An 18,656-nucleotide genomic window follows, 5' to 3' on the forward strand; every position below is an offset into this window, starting at 1 on the left:
CCATAAAGGAACATCATCTCCATTTGCGGGAGCTACGATAGGAAATTCTCGTTGTCCTCAAGTTAGCAATAGAGGTAGTCCCCAGACTGTAAAGAAACCAGGGATTTTGTCCACGTTCTTTTTGATAAAGAAAACAATTTGACAATAGAGATCAATTTTAGACCGCAGAGAGCCCCTTTTCAGTGGTGGGGCTTCACTGTCAATTCAAGGCACTTTCATTTGGCATTGCATTGGCACTTTGGATATTTACCAAGTACCTGGCACCTGTAATTGTCTTCCTCAGATGGCAGGACTACAAGCGTATCCATAGTTGGATGATTGGCTCGTCAATGTTCCATCAAAGGAACAGACAAAGGTTTCTACGATCGACTGCATCACTCTCGTCCACCATTTGGATCTAATTCTCTTTTTTTATAAATCTTTTTATTGATTTTATAGTTCAACAAAAAAACTTTATGGAACAGAGTTAATGAGTTTCTCACCTGCACAATGGTAATGTATCCAATTAATTGGAAAGCCATGGGCCACATCTGTGGAAGTATTAAAGCTATGCTGGTGACAACCAGGTAAATCAGAAACAAAGTAAAGATAGCACCCATGTAAGACAATTCCAGCTGAATAGTTTCACCATAGATTCTATATTCTGAAGTGTTTCTTCTGCATGCCAGGGGCTTTATGAACAAGTTCCTCTGTTGTAGCACAGAAACCTGTGCTCCTTCTCCATTACCTCATAGCAGGAGAGTCCATCTGCTGCCAGTGGTGTGCAAAGTCTCACTTGGCAAGCAGGAGGCCAAATGCAGTGAGAGTACACAAAGGGCCACCAAAATGCTCCATAATTACCAAAATCATCACCCTGTGTTCTAAGACCAGTGTCATCCCAACATGTCACCAGCTTGGCACTCATCCCACACCACTCAGTGACATTGCCATATCATGTGAAAGTATGTACCAAGAGGAAAATCACATCTATGATAATTAGGAGTTCTTACGTTCCCAATTTTCCACAACCGTAAGGGATCATAATAGTATCTGTGTAGGTATTTAAACGTAATAACCTGTAGTTGAGTAGAGTGCCATCTATACCTCCACTCAATCATCATCATCTAATTTATCAATGTCAAGTTCTCCCATTTCCCTCTGTTTCAGATTGGAGTCATGACAACTAAAGATCAATATATTTGCGATATTCCTTTTCTCCTCAGGACTTCAGTAGTTAGCTTGGCCTCAAGAGGACCAAATTCCAGAAATGTGTAGCTAATTTAATTCCATAGATCTCAGGTACATGTTGTAGTTTGAGGTATCCGAAAAATTAGGTTTTGTGTAAATTTGGGTTTCATTCTCAACACAGAGAAGTCTTCTTTTGAATCGCACACCAACATTCAGTTCTTGGGAGTGATACTAGACACACAATTGGGAAAAACTCTTGAGAGCGTGATGAAGCTTCAAGTCGAAGCAAAGCCATTATTTACAAAGCAATCAGTCATGATCAATCTCTATTCGGCCTGAGGTCATCCTGCACAGACTTATTACCTTTTGCAGGCTGTGTATGAGACCTGTCCAAAAAGAGGTTAAAGACATTCAATGGAAACCAATAGACAGCTCATGGGACGTCACAGTACTAGTTAATAGATGTCTGAAACAAACACTATGGTGGTGAAGATTCCCTGCAAACCTCAAGGCAGGTCTTCCCTTCCAGCCTACATCAAACAGAGTAGTATTAACAAGAACTACATCTATGTACTGCCGGGGGGCTCACTTAAAAGATCTGTCGACCAGAGGCCTCTGTACAGACATAGAAAATATGCTTCATATCAAAGAACTGGAGCTCAAAGCCATACGACTTGGACTACAAGTGCTCCCACCCTACCATTTCCAAGATTAGAAGGTCAACTTTCCTCATTAGGATGGACAATACCATGTTAGTGTTTTACATTCCTAAGCAAGGGTGAACAACAAAGTCCCAACCTCACAGAAGAGATGCAACAGTAATAGGACAGGACCATTTTTCAGCAAGTTGATATCGGCATGGAACACCTGTTAGTGATCAGGCAGACACACCTAGTTGACAACTCTTGGACTGACATGAGTGAAAACTCCACCAGAAACAATGCAACTTAATTTCGCAACTGTGGGGTCAGCTCATAATGTATTTGTTTGCCACCCACAGCAACAGAAAATGCTGGTGCTACACCACCATATTTTGACAACCTGGTACCATGGGAAATGGTCCTTTGATCAAATGGTCCAACATATATGCATACAATTTTTCTCCATTTTCCCCGATCCCCAGAGTACTGAGAAAGTTGAAGACTTCACCTCATTGTTCCTGCATGGTCACACGCCGGAAGTATGATAATGGTACAGCGAACTCCTGAACCTGTCCGCAGATCCAGCAATATTACTGAAACTGCTCTCCAGGCACCAAGGCAAGATGCTACACTATTATACCAAGTCAGTGATCCTGAGAGTATGGCGCTTGAATACCTAGAGTTTGGACACATACATTTACCACCTGAATGCATGAACATTCCAGCGCAGGCATGAGCACCAGCAACCATAAAGGTATATAACACTAAGTGGAAGCACTTTTGTCTGGTGCAAAAGAAAAGGTTTTCATTCACTTTAAATACAACCTCACCAAGTTCACCCATTCTTGTTGGGTCAAGCCATGAAGGGTCTGAAATACTCATCGACGCAAGTTCACCTGGTTGCAATATCAAGATTTAGATGAACAGAAGCCGCCTCTTCTACTCTGTCCCCCCAAAGAATAATAAAACGATGTATGCAAGGTCTCTTTAAAGCATTTGCTCCAGTGACATGAGATCTCAAAACTCCTGATTCAACTGAGTTACCCCCCTTCAAGCTAATTTACAAAGTGCACCTAAAGTTCATCTGTTGGAAGACAGGTCTTCTCCTAGCTCTTATATGAGCAAGAAGAGTAGGGGGATGCAAGCATTCACTGTCAAAGAACCTTTTCTCCTATTCACAGGGGACAAAGTAATCTTGTAAATCATTCATACGTATAGTCCCTACTGACTGGAATGACCTGTCATACTGATTTCATTATTTCCCAAATCCAACAATGTTAACAGAAAAGTCATTACATTCCTTAGACGTAGGTAGATGTAATAAGTGTAACATTGATAAAACAAAGGATATATCAGAACAACTATTTGTGACTTTCAGCCAGTCATGACGGGGGGTGACCCATGTCTGAACAGGGGATAGCTTGTTGGCTCTCAGCCAGCTTCACCTTTTGCCTCAGCAAAGCCAGGTGTCTGTTCCAAGCAAGAGTGAGGGTGTATTCCACCAGGAGTATAACTATGACTTTTGCATGGAACGCAGGACAACCCCTGGCGGAGCATGCACACGTTTATGAAGCACTCGTGCTGAGCGCAGATGCCGAGTCTGCAGTGGGACATGCAGTCCTCCAAAATCTATTCAGGTAAAGGTGAGGCTGCTTTCAGCTGTCTCATATGTATTATGATTGTAATGTACTGCATGCTATTCTGATTCAAGAACATGAATATATGAAAGATCCAGTGTTGGAGAAGAAATGATTTACTTACCTGTAACTCCCACTCGCCGACGTTGGCATCTATCATATATTCAAATACGACCCTCAGTCCTCCCTGTCAGAATCTTCTTTATTATATATTCTTCTCACACTTGTGTTATGAAATTTGAAATATAGTGACGTCTAAGGGGATATCGAGAGCCACCGCCTCTACCTCATTGGTTAAAGTTCTGGTGGCTTCAAATGAGGTGGGTGTGTTACAAAACAAACACTGTTATTAAGACCCATAGCCATGTAACATGTTTACTGCTATTTAAGATTATTGGTGATACCCAACCTGATGGGTAATGATTCAAGCTGGTGAATGTATGAAAGAAGCCAATGCTGGAGAACTGGAGTTACTGGTAAGTAATAGTGATAGAGCACGCAGGTCACCCGACCAAACATAATGCACACTTGGGCCCATAAAATAATTTTTTTATTTATACTTTAATCAGGTAACCTACACACTGTTATCAGGAATTCAGTTTCTCTTTCTTTATACTTCTGTGTACCTGACTTACCAATCCTAGTAATAGGAACCTAAGATCACAATGGATCAGGAGCTAGTTTTGGGAGTAAGTAAATAGCATCATAATACAATGCAACATTTGAAATAACGGTTTGTATTTTATAATAACCACAGACGCAAGAAGTTTTCAACACCTTTATCTAATTTCCTTCGTCATCTAAAGCCATGAGCCACACATTTACACAGATCAAACTGTCTATAACTAGAATTAAGAAGATAGTATAACTATGAATTAAAGTAAGAAACATTTAGAAATCGAAAAGTAAAGGGAAGGGAAAAAATGAGGAACACTCTATTTTAGATCAGCAGACTTTCACAACTTCACTAAAGGCGGGTAAAGAAAGGGAACATACTAATCAAAGCAGACTTTCGAGTTTCACTAACGGTTTATTAGAAATGAAACTTATGCAGTTTGATTTATCCAGATGGACTTTTCTCTAAAGGAAGGGTAAGAATGGAACGAACTATATATGCAAACAGTTCAGAATTCGACTAAGGGTAGGAAGAGAGTGGAACAAGCTAATAGACCAGTATGCACATAGACCTTATTTATAGAAACAGGGTAAAGGACATAGGCAAATATGCTTTATTCGGGACAAGAGAGAGAAGTTTTAGACAGACAAACACCCACACTCAGTTATATTTACCTAGGATAGGTTAAAGACTAACCCTGGCCACGGGTCAGTTGGAAAAGGCGGGAAGGGACCCTCAAGGACTTAGGCTGCCAGTAGGCGAGCAGGTACAGCTCATGGACAGTCAGGACAGGATAACCCCAGGATTTGGATTAGGACCGGGCTCACCAAAGGGTACGACCAACACCTGCAGCTTCGGATGCAACGCCTGTAAGGAATCTGCCAATAACCCCGATTGGGTTCTCGAATCTCCCAGCAAAGTGCTTCGCCAGCACTTAAGGTTTCCCAAACCCGACTGAGTCTGTGGAAATTACGGACATAGTGCTCCGCAGCTCTCTGTATCAATCACCTATAGAGTTCGTTGGGTCAGTGACAGGTCAGCTATTCGGACAAGTCGGGCAATTTCTCTAGCTAAACCTAGGCTAATTATACTGTTTTCGGGTCAGTGCACCACCCACAAATGTTGCAAGTGAAAGGTTCCCTAAATTCTGATTGGTCAAAAGAGGAGGTTAGGTCAGTGCACCTCCTAAATTTTAGACTTTCTCAGGCTTAATATTCATTTTCATACCCACCCCTTACATTCCTGTTCCCATGGCTTAAGAATCTATGAAGACAATAGGGTGCACAGTAGGGTTTATACAAATGTTGCAAGTGCAGGTACAGTTCAGCTTCGTCTTGCTGTTTAGTTGGTCGTTTTCTCATGAACATCTTAGCCTTGGCTGCCAGCTGGCTGATTTTCACTGTGGCCAGGTTCATTTCACCCCATCACATGACTGGGACCATAGGAGCTTCAAATATGAAGTAGCAAGCGCCTCCCAGGCCCAGGTAGAACGATACATGAAAAGTAAGCGAAAACAATTTAGAAATACAGGAAAAAATGAATACACTGTATACCGTGATTGGCTATACTACACCCCTTACTTTATAATAACTATAGCATAAGGAGTTCGGCAGAACAGACAGCTTTGCAAAAGCGGCAATGCAAGCACGGAGCATGTGAGAAAACAAAGCGGCCATTTTAGCAGTACTGCGCATGAGCAACAAGTTCCCTCCAGAACTGCGAGTGCGTCACATCACATGGGTATGACTGACGCATGCGCAGACTAAATTCCCGCAAAGCAGCGGCCATATTAGAGGCAAGCGTTATTACTGTTTAGTAAACACATAGGCAAGTGTCACTGGGACACCCCATGTAGTGTAAAAGTGCAATATTAGTAAGACAAAACAAGTTGAATTAATTTATTAACATTATTTGAGGTTCTTGATACAAGCAAGTCGCTGTACGTGCGAATACTTGCTCCATCAATAGTAGGCGGCTGGCTTAGTATATGGTGCACCCTTATTTAAGTGAAGCACCCTGCACTAATCTAGATGACCCTTATGGTGATTTTAATGGTCTTAGACAACTATAAAAAGCTCTCTAAGTCATAGAGCAGCCTTCAGGCTTAGTCCAGAATGAGTGTTAAGCACCTTATTTTACCAGATCTAATCATGTAGTGTAGGTTAAACGAAAAAGAACCACACCCTAACACATTGGTATATCTCGACCCAGGAGATATCAGCACAATACACACAATACTTTAGATCACGGGTACTCATAGTATGGCCCGCGGGCCGTCAGCGGCCCGGCAAGCCTTCCCTGGCAGCCCGCGGACCTTGCAGACATATAGCCGTGTTTAAATTTTTTTTTTTTACAGTGTCACACCCCTGCAGCAGCGCGACTCAGACTGCTGCTCTGTGGGGGCCGGGCGATTCCCTTCGTAGTCAGAGTGGGGCTGCAGGGGGGCTAAGAGGTGACAAAGCCTCATTAACAAACGAATGGTCTTTTGAAGACCATTGAAGTGCTCCGGTGAGGCTGTGTTTGTGTGTGTGCCTGCCCAGAAGCTGTCTCAGCCCGGGCACACACGGGCAAGGTGGAGGGAGGGAGACAGGGAGGGAAAGGGAGGCAAAGAGAGTGAGGGTGAGGGAGAGTGAGAGGGAGGGCGAGGGAGAGTGATGGCAGGAGAGTGATGGCAGGAGAGTGATGCAGGAGAGTGATGGCAGGAGAGTGATGGCAGGAGAGTGAGGGCAGGAGAGTGAGAGCAAGGTAGGGCGAGGGAAGGAGAGTGAGGGAAGGAGAGAGTGAGGGAAGGAGAGTGAGGGAGGGAGAGTGAGGGAGGGAGGGGTAAGGAGGGAAGGAGAGTGAGGGAAGGAGAGTGAGGGAAGGAGAGTGAGGGAAGGAGAGAGTGACGGAAGGAGAGAGTGAGGGAAGGAGAGTGAGGGAGGGAGAGTGAGTGAGGGAGGGGTAAGGAGGGAAGGAGAGTGAGGGAAGGAGAGTGAGGGCAGGAGAGTGAGGGCGAGGGAGAGTGAGAGCGAGGTAGGGCGAGGGAAGGAGAGTGAGGGAAGGAGAGAGTGAGGGAAGGAGAGTGAGGGCAGGAGAGTGAGGGCGAGGGAGAGTGAGAGCGAGGTAGGGCGAGGGAAGGAGAGTGAGGGAAGGAGAGAGTGAGGGAAGGAGAGTGAGGGAGGGAGAGTGAGGGAGGGAGGGCTAAGGAGGCAAGGAGAGTGAGGGAAGGAGAGTGAGGGAAGGAGAGAGTGAGGGAAGGAGAGAGTGAGGGAAGGAGAGTGAGGGAGGGAGAGTGAGTGAGGGAGGGGTAAGGAGGGAAGGAGAGTGAGGGAAGGAGAGTGAGGGAAGGAGAGAGTGAGGGAAGGAGAGAGTGAGGGAAGGAGAGTGAGGGAGGGGTAAGGAGGGAAGGAGAGTGAGGGAAGGAGAGTGAGGGAAGGAGAGTGAGGGCAGGAGAGTGAGGGCAGGAGAGTGAGGGCAGGAGAGTGAGGGTGAGGGAGAGTGAGAGCGAGATAGGGCGAGGGAAGGAGAGTGAGGGAAGGAGAGAGTGAGGGAAGGAGAGTGAGGGAGGGAGAGGGAGGGAGGGAGGGGTAAGGAGGGAAGGAGAGTGAGGGAAGGAGAGTGAGTGAAGGAGAGTGAGGGAAGGAGAGTGAGGGAAGGAGAGAGTGAGGGAATGAGAGGGATTGAGAGTGAGGGAGGGAGGGGTAAGGAGGGAAGGAGAGTGAGGGAAGGAGAGTGAGGAAAGGAGAGAGTTGGAAGGAGAGAGTGAGGGAAGGAGAGTGAGGGAGGGAGAGTGAGTGAGGGAGGGGTAAGGAGGGAAGGAGAGTGAGGGAAGGAGAGTGAGGGAAGGAGAGTGAGGGAAGGAGAGAGTGAGGGAAGGAGAGAGTGAGGGAAGGAGAGAGTGAGGGAGGGAGAGCGAGGGAAGGAGAGCGAGGGAAGGAGAGCGAGGGAAGGAGAGCGAGGGAGGGAAGGAGAGGGAGGGAGGAGAGAGCGAGGGAGGAGAAAGCGAGGGAGGAGAGAGCGAGGGAGGGGAGAGCGAGGGAGGGGAGAGCGAGGGAGGAGAGAGGGAGGGAAGGAGAGAGGGAGGGAAGGAGAGAGTGAGGCGAGGAGAGAGTGAGGGCGAGGGGAGAGTGAGGGCGAGGGAAGGAGAGAGGGAGGGGAGGAGAGAGGGAGGGGAGGAGAGAGTGAGGCGAGGAGAGTGTGAGGGCGAGGGGAGAGTTAGGGCGAGGGAGGGCGAGGGAAGGAGAGAGCGAGGGAAGGAGAGAGCGAGGGAAGGAGAGAGCAAGGGAAAGAGAGAGCAAGGGAAGGAGAGAGCGAGGGAAGGAGAGAGCGAGGGAAGGAATGAGAGTGAGGGAGGGAATGAGAGTGAGGGAAGGAGAGGGTGAGGGAAGGAGAGTGAGGGAGGGAGAGGGAAGGAGGGAGAGGGAAGGAGAGTGAGGGAAGGAGAGTGAGGAAGCCTTCTAAGGGTGAGGGAGCCCGCTAAGAGTGATGGAGCCCGCTAAAAGTGAGGGAGCCCGCTAAGAGTGAGGGAGACAGAGTGAGGGAGGGAGACAGAGTGAGGGAGAGAGACAGAGTGAGGGAGAGAGAGGGAGACCGAGGGAAAGGGAAGGAGGGAAAGGGAAGGAGAGGGAAGGAGGGAGAGGGGAGGAGAGAGGGAGACAGAGGGAAGGAAGGAGAGAGGGAGACAGAGGGAGGGAGGGAGAGGGAAACAGAGTGAGGGAGAGGGAAACTGAGGGAGAGGGAAACAGAGTGAGGGAGAGGGAGAGTGAAGGAGAGGGAAACAGAGTGAGGGAGAGGGAAACAGAGTGAGGGAGAGGGAAACTGAGGGAGAGGGAAATAGAGAGGGAAATAGAGTGAGGGAGAGGGAGACAGAGATGGAGAGGGAGACATAGAGAGTGAGACATTCAGGGTGAGTGAGACAGAGGGGGAGAGGGAGTGAGACAGTCAGAGTGAGTGAGACAGAGGGAGAGAGGGAGTGAGCGAGACAGAGGGAGAGAGGGAGTGAGACAGAGGGAGAGAGGGAGTGAGACAGAGGGAGAGAGGGAGTGAGACAAAGTGAGGGAGACAGATGGAGACAGAGGGAGACAGAGGGAGAGACAGAGGGAGAGAGAAAGGGAGAGAGAGAGAGAGGGAGAGAGATTGAGGGAGAGAGAGAAAGAACGAGAGAGAGAGAGAGAGATGTGTGTATGCCGGGTCTGGTGGCTCAGTGGACGAAGGCGTCCGCTGCAGGGACCTGTGATCAACCTCATGGTCACATTTTTTTGTTGTTGCTCTAGCCCTGCCCCTTCCCCCACTGACCCCGCCCCCACCGGTGCGGCCCTCGGACATAAACCACACTGTAAATTTGGCCCCCGAGAGAAAGTTTGTGAGTACCCATGCTTTAGATGAAAACAGGTAAGCAAGCACAAATACACAGTGGTCTCCAAGGAGAGACCAAACCTATACTAAAGAAGTGAAATGCGACCTGAGACCGAAGTCAGGACTTTGACCAGAAGACTCAGAAGAGCTGGGGACACAATGAACCCAGGAACCCCAGAGAGGCTTTGTGCAGAGTGGAAATACACCTGCATACTCAATACAAGTCAATGGGAAAGTTGCAGTTTGCAGTTTTCAAGAAGAAGGAGCCTTCCCAGTGGACCCTGAAGAAACCCCATGGAAGACCGAAGGTTAGAGAGTCCTCAGCCAACCTGGTTTATAGCGCCCGTGTCAATAGAGCCAGACTGGGCGGTAGATCTTTCAGCTTTGCCACATCTAGTCTTTGGAATTCTCTACCAATTGAGCTGAGACAATTGCATACTCTAGCACGCTTTATGAAGGAGTTGAAAACTAGACTCTTTTCTAGAGATTAATTTCTAGAAGATTTCAATTCAGTTACACACAGTGTCATTTTTGGTAATCCCAGCGCCAGGATACCCGTTGGGTGGCAGCCGTGCTTTAAAAGTTCTCCCTTACATTACATTAGAGTTCTTTTTGTAGAAATACTAACTACTTGATTATGTCTAGACAAGATTCAATCCATGTCCTCCGCCAAAGCTGCATTTGAGCTCATAATGGTCTCCTAAACATCCTTAGCCACTTCTCCTTCCATATCATGCTCAGGACTATGGCACCCTTCTTCATAAAAAAAAAAAGTTTTATTGGTTTTGAAAGAGGCAGGTTTGCAATAATGTAGAAAAACAAGTTTGATAGCAAACAATCCTCCACCCTAACAAAAACAATGACCGCAAAGTTGACTAGTGATCAGGGATTGGTATGTACAGCTCCAATCCCCTATCACGCCAGAGATGGCCCATCCTGCCAACACCTAGTGCCCCTGTTGTGATCGGTCTGGGAGGACTACACAAAGGCCCACTGCCAACTGCCACCTACACCTAGTCACCCAGTCAGTGAAGTAGTGTGGCTCACTGGTTAGAGGCGGCAGACCCGAGAGCAGAGGACGGCCCGGGACCAGGGTTCGATTCCCGGCGCGGCAGGTTTCTGGACCAGGGTCAGCGGACTCGATAATTCTCTCGCCTCGGTGCCCACTCTGATCAGCGTTCACACTCGGCAACTCTGGGCATTAGATTGCCTCATCTTCACTAACGGCCCCACCAGACCGCCGGGGATGCCTGGTCTCACCCTGGAGATACCCATTAAGGGACCATCTCTCAGGGAAGCCAGGAAGGGTTACGCAGCGGTCGAAGCGCCTTGGGACCCTCCGGGTAAGTAGTGCGCTATATAAATGCCTATACATTTACATTTACATTTACACACATTTACATTTACATTTACATTTACATACATTTACATTACATTTACATACATTTACTCCTGAGGCGGAAGCCGGGAGTTAGAACCTTTTGCACGTTGTGTTTTAAAACTGTGTATTTAGCTGTTTGCTTATTTTAAAGATTTCTACTCACTTTGACCACTAGAATCCTTCTTCCTTTGCTCCGCCGACTAGGCGTGGAAAGTCCACTCGCTGACAGAGGCTGCTGGTACAGGCCACGCCCACCTTACAGGCGGTACCTTAGGGGTGGCGGTTTAGACCGCTGACGCGCTCTGCGTCAGCATTAAGGAAGACGGCCATGCCTTCGCGCAGCGGACGTGGGTAGCGGGCGCGCCTTTGCGAGCCGAGGGCGCGCCAATGGTAAGCCCATCTGCACCCGTCCCCGCCACGCCGAGCCCAGAGGCATGGCACCTCTGCTCAGATTCAGTCAGAGCTAAACTCCCCTAATAGAGTGGTTTATTCCTCTACTGAGCTTCATAACATCTTGCAGTCAGCTTCTGAGACCCATGGTGCCATGTTAAACTGCTCTAAAAAGTTCCCTGATTCACTGGAAGACCCGGTAGCGTGTAGATGCTGCACCTTTCACGGAAACCAACTTATGAGCCACGTTCCGCTAACACAGCCCCTCAGGATCCCTCCTTTGGAAGGTCTAACCTATATCCTCTGTAACGTACGTTCCCTAGCTAGACACTCATTCGAAATTTGGGATCTGATTAATTCTCACTCCCCTGAGATCTGTTACTTGACCGAAACCTGGCTGAACCCCTCCAACTATCCAATGATTAACATAGCTATTCCTGAGAATTATAAAATTATTCATCTGGATAGGACCGGAAAAAACGGTGGGGGAATAGCCATTGTTTTTAAAAGTCATCTTAATATCTCTTGGATCAACTCGCTATCTAATGATAACATGGAAATAGGCATTTTTAGAGAAATATTTTCAGCATCAGAAAGCTGGACAGGAGCCTTAGTATACCGGCCTCCTGGCCCGAAAGCAGATTTTTGCAGACAGACTTGTAGATCTGATAGCGTCTCACATCCTTGAATCCAGCAAGTTCTGCACTGATCACCCGAGGTGATTAAACTTCTTATGGATATGGAGCAATTGGGGCTCTTCCAAAGAGTAGAGGGCTCCACTCATAATGGAGGACATACACTTGACCTAATTTTTACAAACATTGACTTGCTCATGTATGATTCGTCCTGGCCTCTGACTTGGACTGATCACGTTATGATTAGGTTCACGATGCCATCTAGCACGCAGATACCCACTGCTCAGTCTGCTGGTAGATCTCATACTGTGCAGCGGCCATGCAACAGGCAAACTCCTCAGATATTTGAGGAAGTGTTTCTGGCACTTCCAGCGACAGAGGATCAAAATGTATCCAACTCGTTGGCAATATTCAAGGAAAGGTTGGTGAAAGTTCTGGACGTAATTATTCCATCTAAAAAAAAATCCAGACTCACCCTACATCGATCCTCAGCCCAATGGTACACCGCCGAACTTAGGCAGGAGAAATCTTCTTGTAAAAAACTGGAGAGACTCTGGCGATGGAGTAAATCCCCCCAGTCTAAACTGCTGTTTAAATTGGCACTGGCAACCTATCACCGCAATCTAAAGGCAGCAAGATGTCTGTACATAAACAACTCACCAAAGGCACTATTCGACATCGTTAAAAATGTTGTGACCCCCGTCGCTTGCAAGCAATCACCCATAGAGTCCCAAGAGGTATGCGACTCACTGTGCAGGCTTTTCCAGGAGAAAACTGAAAAATGTATTCCAACTTTCCATCATCTGACCGGAAAAACTCTCCTACTGTACCCAATCCAAGTAGCTCCTGGATATGGACAGACTGTTCCCTTGGATGCTATACGCCGGTCTCATTAGTAGAGACCCAAAAAGTCTTAGAGACTGCTAAATCTGGCTCTCCCGCTGACCTCTGCCCCCCAAAGGTCATGTCACTCTTGTCCCATATCCTAGCTCCCACCATTCAAAAAATGTTCAACCTTTCTATCCTAGAAGGCGTAATACCGGGCCCTTGGAAAGAAGCTTTTGTTCGTCCCATTTTAAAAAAAACCCTTGGCTAATCCACAAGAGTTGGGCAACTATCGCCCCTTCTCGTTACTTCCCCTTTTAGGCAAAATGCTGGAAAGCATTATCAACCAACAACTGAACAGCTATCTTGAATCGAACTGCCTATTGGACCCCTCGCAGTCCGGGTTTTGTCAGGGCTTCAGCACGGAAACGGCCCTTTTAGCTGTAACTGAGTCCCTGAGGATGACAGTGGATGCTGGAGGATCAGCAATTCTGATCCTTCTTGACCTCTCCGCAGCTTTTGATACCATCTCACATGCTAGGCTGGCTGAGAGGTTAAGTTATTTTGGGATCCATGGTCTGGCCCTTAAATGCCTGCAAAATTTCCTGACTGACAGATACCAAACTATCGTCCTGGGTCCCGATCAGTCCGAGAAAACACCATTAGTCAAGTGCGTCCCCCAGGGCTCCTGCCTTAGCCCTACCCTTTTTAACATCTATATGGCTCCTTTGGCTAAGGCGTGGAAGCCTTGGGATTCTAAACTGTTTCGTACGCTGATGACACCCAGTTGCTCTTTAAAATCGTCTCAAACCCAGAGACAGACAGACTCCGCTTTACCACAGGAATTCTTGAAATCTCCAACTGGATGACCAACAACTGTTTACAGTTGAATCCTGGTAAGACGGAAGTCTTGCTTCTTGTGAAGGCTGCTGCTGCCTGGTCCACGGACTGGTGGGCTACGCAGCTGGGCTCCCCTCCTGTCCCGAAACAGTGTGTCAATAATCTCGGTGTGAAAATAAATCATTCTCTGCAATGTCGGACCATGTAGCCACCGTCTCAGGGGCTTGCTACCATAGGCTAAGACTTTTGCGAAAAATCTTCCCTTTTATTCCCATGGAGCACCGCAGAACACTGACTCAAGCTATGGTAGTGAGCCGTGTGGATTACGGGAACGCCCTATTAGCAGAAGCTGGAGTAACATCTCTAAACAAACTTCAGGTGATACAGAATACGGCGGCCAGGTTGGTCCTGAAAATGCCGACGGGCTCCTCCTCGCTGCCTTTATTGAGGAAATTACACTGTTTACCCATAAAACAAAGATCTTTTTTAAAGTCTGCTGTCTGACATTTAACGCGCTCCAAGGCCAGGGTCAAATCAAATGTATCTGCAAATTAAAGTGTAAAAACATATTCCAAGCCGCCCATTGAGGTCGAGCTCGCAGCTGTTACTGCTTGTACCCCGTATCAGGCTCCATAGGACAGGGATCATGGCCTTTTCCTATCTGGCCCCCAAATACTGGAATAGCCGCCCAAAATCGTTGCGATAGATTTCATCTTATCGAATATTCAGGAAACAACTCAAGGCATTTCTGTATTAACGCTCCCTCCTCTCAGCTATCTTTTTCCTTAGGTGTTATTCTGAGTAAGCGCCGAGATGCTCCACGGTGATTCGAGCACTATATAAGAAAACCTAACATAACATAACATGTGACCCAGGAACAGGCTGCATGCTCCACATGGTTTGGACAAAAAATGCCAATTTTCTAAAAGTGGCTTTCTCAGAATTGTGACATAAAATACGATTTTACTATTAAAGAAGGTATTAACTGTAATAAGGGAACCCAATGTTAGCCTCTGAGACAGGAAGGCCTTGCAATAGGGGAAAACAAACTTGAGAGTTTTGCACTATCATGACATGCAAAACTTAAAAGTACAGGTCCAATTTTAAATATAATGCACCTTGCACTATGGGCTGTTTAGGGCCTGCCATAGGGGTGACGTGTATTAAAATGGAAGGTTTAAGCCTGACAAAAACTGGTTTTGCCAAGTCAAAATGTCAGTTTAATACTGCACAGAAAGGCCACAATGGCCAGCCTGAGACATGTTTAAAAAGCTACTTAAGTGGGTAGCACAATCAGTGCTGCAGGCCCACTATAAGTAAATTAAATAGGCCAATAGGGTGTAAGACAATTTCCCTAGGTTTATAGGAGAGCGCACAAGCACTTAGTACTGGTTAGCAGTGGTAAAGTGCAGAGTGCCAAAAGCAAAAAAAAAACAGGTTCAGAAAACAGGACGGTAAAGGCTAAACGTTTGGGGGTGACCCTGCAGAGAGGGCCAAGTCCAACACTGACCAAATCCATCAGCAGTGAATTCTATATTTCGGTAGGGTCAAGTGCACACGGGTGCTTTTTGATAGGCCTCTTAATTGTGCATTCTCTGGAGGTGGCATCCCTCTTAATTAACAACACTCCCTCATCCTGCTTCTCTAAACTCTTCAAGCTGGTTACCCACAAAAGAGCTTTTTATAAGTTTAAACTTCCATCCTTCAGTACCAAACATTTCTGCGGTTATCAGGCCTAAGCAAGGTGAAAAACAGTACCCAAAAGACAGCTAAGAGAAAAAGAAAGAGGACTGGGCTGATCTAAATGATACAACGGTTAGTTTGACCACAAATCATCTCAGGAATTTGATGGCAGTAATTTAACATTAAAAAAGACCTTTATTGCAGTAATGGCACGAATGCCATGTTTCCAAGAACCCGCAGTCATCCTTTCTTTGGATGCTAGAATGGCATTTGATATAGTGGAGTGGCCTTATCTGTTCGCGGTCCTCAGGCATCTACGCTTTGGACCCAAATTTTGTGCATGGGTGAAATTGCTATACTCACATCCTCTGGCTTACGTAGTGGCCAATGGCCATATTTCTAGGGACTTCTCGTCCCTAGAAATACGCAAGGTATGCCTGCTGTCTCCTTTGCTCTTTGCGTTGGCACTGGAGCCACTGGCTGTCTGGATTTGCTGGGACCCCATGATTAAGGTGCTAAACTGGACAGAAACATGTGAAGACCCCATTTCTCTATATGCGGATGATATACTTTTATACTTGACTTTCCTCACGTGGTCTCTCATAGAGCTCTTGAATATTTGCGAAATTTTTGGATGGGCATCCGGCTATAACATCAATTGGTCCAAATCTGTCTTATTTGTTCTTAGAGGACCCCCCATTCCGCTGCTCCTGGCAAATTGCCCCTAAGGGTAACGGAAGAGTCCTTTAAATATCTGGGTGTGTGGGTGACGCCTGATCCGAGTGCTTTCCTCCTTCGAAATTTGGAGCCTCTCCTTGAGCGATTCGGAATGATGTGAAACACTGGCATAATCTGCCCTGACCCTTTTGGGCAAGGCGGCCCTATATAAAATGATGACACTCCCCCGACTGTTGTAAATATTGGAGAACACTCCGTTTCCTGTCTCTCTAAAGTACTTCAAAATGATAGATGCGCTCGTTTCAGGCCTGCTCTGGGGTAATAAGCTAGCGCGCATATCGCGTAGCGAGTTAATTAGGGGCTGGTATGACGGGGGTGTCGCCCTTCCGGACATCCAGTTATATTATTGGGCTGCCCAATTAAAAGTAATAAATCAATGGTTATTCGCTCCCCAAACAGAACCAGCATTCCTAGCAGAGAGGTATGAGTTGGGAGAAGCAGGAGTTTTTTTCCGCACTGTATGATAAAAAGGGAACCTCATCCCTCCTTGGCCCGACGGCACACACAGTGGGCCTTTGGTATGAAGCGCTAGCCCCTCTTAAATGCAAGGACAGTATTACTCAATTGACTCCACTTTGGTCCTCACGACGCCCGGCAGACTTTGCAATAGCAAGGGTTTCAGAGCATGGGACCTGATAGGTATCTCCACGGTGGGGGACCTATGGAAAGGAGGTGCTGTAATATCATTCAACCAGCTTCAAATCCAGTATGATTTAGCACCCACCGAGAAATTCAGGTATTTGCAGATTACTCATGCCCTAGGGTCGGTCTTCCCACCAGGTACGGATGTGCCTGAATCCAGCCTGCTGGAAGACAGACTACTTACTGAGCACATGCCCAAAAAAGTGACCTCCTTCACATATCGCAAACTAGTTAATAACTTACCGGGCCCAACACTGAAACTTAAGAGCAGTTGGTCTTCTGATTTGGGGGAGTTCGATGAGGCGGATTGGCAAACAGCACTATCTTCCCCGAGGGAAGTGGCCGTACCCTCCAGATTCCGTCTAGTACAGTTGAAGGTACTCCATCGAGTATACTACACTAGGGTCACCTTGTACACTATAGGGAGGGCCACACACAGCCTTTGTCTGAGAGGTTGCGGGGAGGAGGGAACATTTTTCCACACCATATGGCAGTGCCCCCAGGTGGCAGCATACTGGGCTAAGGTCATGAGAACAATGTCACAGGTGGTGAAGCACTCTGTAATCCCGGAGTCAAGGCGCTGTCTACTTATCATCTGGGAGCCAAACGATCTTAACCACCCTGTCCAGGATTGGGTGACATTGGGTATAATGTACGCCAAACGGAATATAGCCAAATACTGGGGATCCGGGAGGTACCCGCACTTGTAGACTCGTGCAGAGATCTTGATGCAGTGATGTTGGCAGAGAGAGTGGTGTACCTGCACCGGAGGTGCCCTCGGAAATGGGAAAAAATGTGGGGTGCCTGGAATGAATATAGAGGGTATCTTTGCGATCCACCAATGACTGATGGAGAGAGTGATTCTGATTAGGAGGCGGATTGAGAAATGGGGACTCGAGAGTTGTACCAATGGAGTTGGATTTATGCTATTGTTATATCCTGCAAACTGGACTGACATTGTCTTATATGCTGCACTGCTATCCCAATATATGTACCTCTTATCTGACTTGTGCCCTACTAATGTTATTAATAACAATCAAAATATTACAACAACAAAAAAGGACCTTTATTTTACTGCCACTGTTATTTTGTACTTCAGATTCACACCCGCCCTTAATCTCGAAGAGCGAGACACGACTGTCAGTGTCGCGTGAATGCTTACAGAACAGTGATGATGTGTTCACCTGGTAATAGTGCACGTCCTAAACTGTTTGAGAATCATGGTCCAAGGCACGTCAAAATGGGTCAGTTATTAGTTAATAACCCTGACGTGCTAGGAATGTGGCCACAATGTCTGTCTGTTTATTGATGGTGTTATTATCTTCATGACATGCTTTCATATCTGAGGATTGGACTGTTTTGGACTCTTGTGTTCCCACTGTTAGGTCGATATTCCTGTCCATATCCTGGGAGGCGACTCTGCTCTGATCACATTCCAAGGCATTGGCTTCGAGCAGCATGTGTTGGGCAGTGCAGGCCGGTTTGAGGACTTTTCCACACTGGATATCTGGACTCCTGGCACACAAAGACTTACCCTACCAGGACAGGTAGTGTAATACAGACTATTGGGGATTGTTCCTACTTAGGAGAGCATGCTTTGTTCTTGGAGTTTCCCTTCAAACTTCTGCACCCCTTCGAATCATTCTTACAATTGTACTTCTACATACATTCCCCACTGCTGATGCCGCTTAAACTTTGTGTCCCCTTTAAAGTGTGCACATGTGTACTCCATCTGCATCCATTTTCCATTGTCTGTTTCTCACTTTTTATCACTCTTAAATATAATGTCCCCTCTTACATTGTACTCACATCTATTCCTTCTATGGCTAGTCGTCACTGTACATGGCTCTTAAATAGATCCTCATTCAAGTTGTACTCACATCTAGTCTTTTTACAACCATTCTTCGATGTAGATGGCTCTTTTGTCCAAGCAAAGAGTTGCCTTTGGGGACATCCCAGTGTACAGCAGATCCAGTCGCCTTGTTTTTCTGATCAACACCTCTGAGAAGGAAGCCATTTTGTACAGCTGGTATGCTGCATCGCGTACTGTTAGTGAGGTGAGTACGCATGCAGTTACCTCTTCTGTGGGGTTTATTTTTCATTGCTTTTTGTTTTATATTTGAC

General features: G+C 46.8%; 1 protein-coding gene across 1 annotated transcript in view; it reads left to right on the forward strand.

Annotated features, from left to right (window-relative positions):
• CFAP65 (cilia and flagella associated protein 65) overlaps nt 1-18,656 on the forward strand; it is a 464,473-nt gene that overhangs the window by 355,239 nt on the left and 90,578 nt on the right. Inside the window, exons 24-25 of the mRNA XM_086954439.1 lie at nt 17,918-18,079; nt 18,446-18,589. Of these exons, the coding sequence (XP_086810565.1) occupies nt 17,918-18,079; nt 18,446-18,589 (306 nt within the window). The remainder of the gene's footprint in view (nt 1-17,917; nt 18,080-18,445; nt 18,590-18,656) is intronic.

The sequence above is a fragment of the Lissotriton vulgaris genome, chromosome 2_1 (genome assembly GCF_964263255.1).
Source record: "Lissotriton vulgaris chromosome 2_1, aLisVul1.2, whole genome shotgun sequence".
NCBI classification, from domain to species: Eukaryota; Metazoa; Chordata; class Amphibia; order Caudata; family Salamandridae; genus Lissotriton; species Lissotriton vulgaris.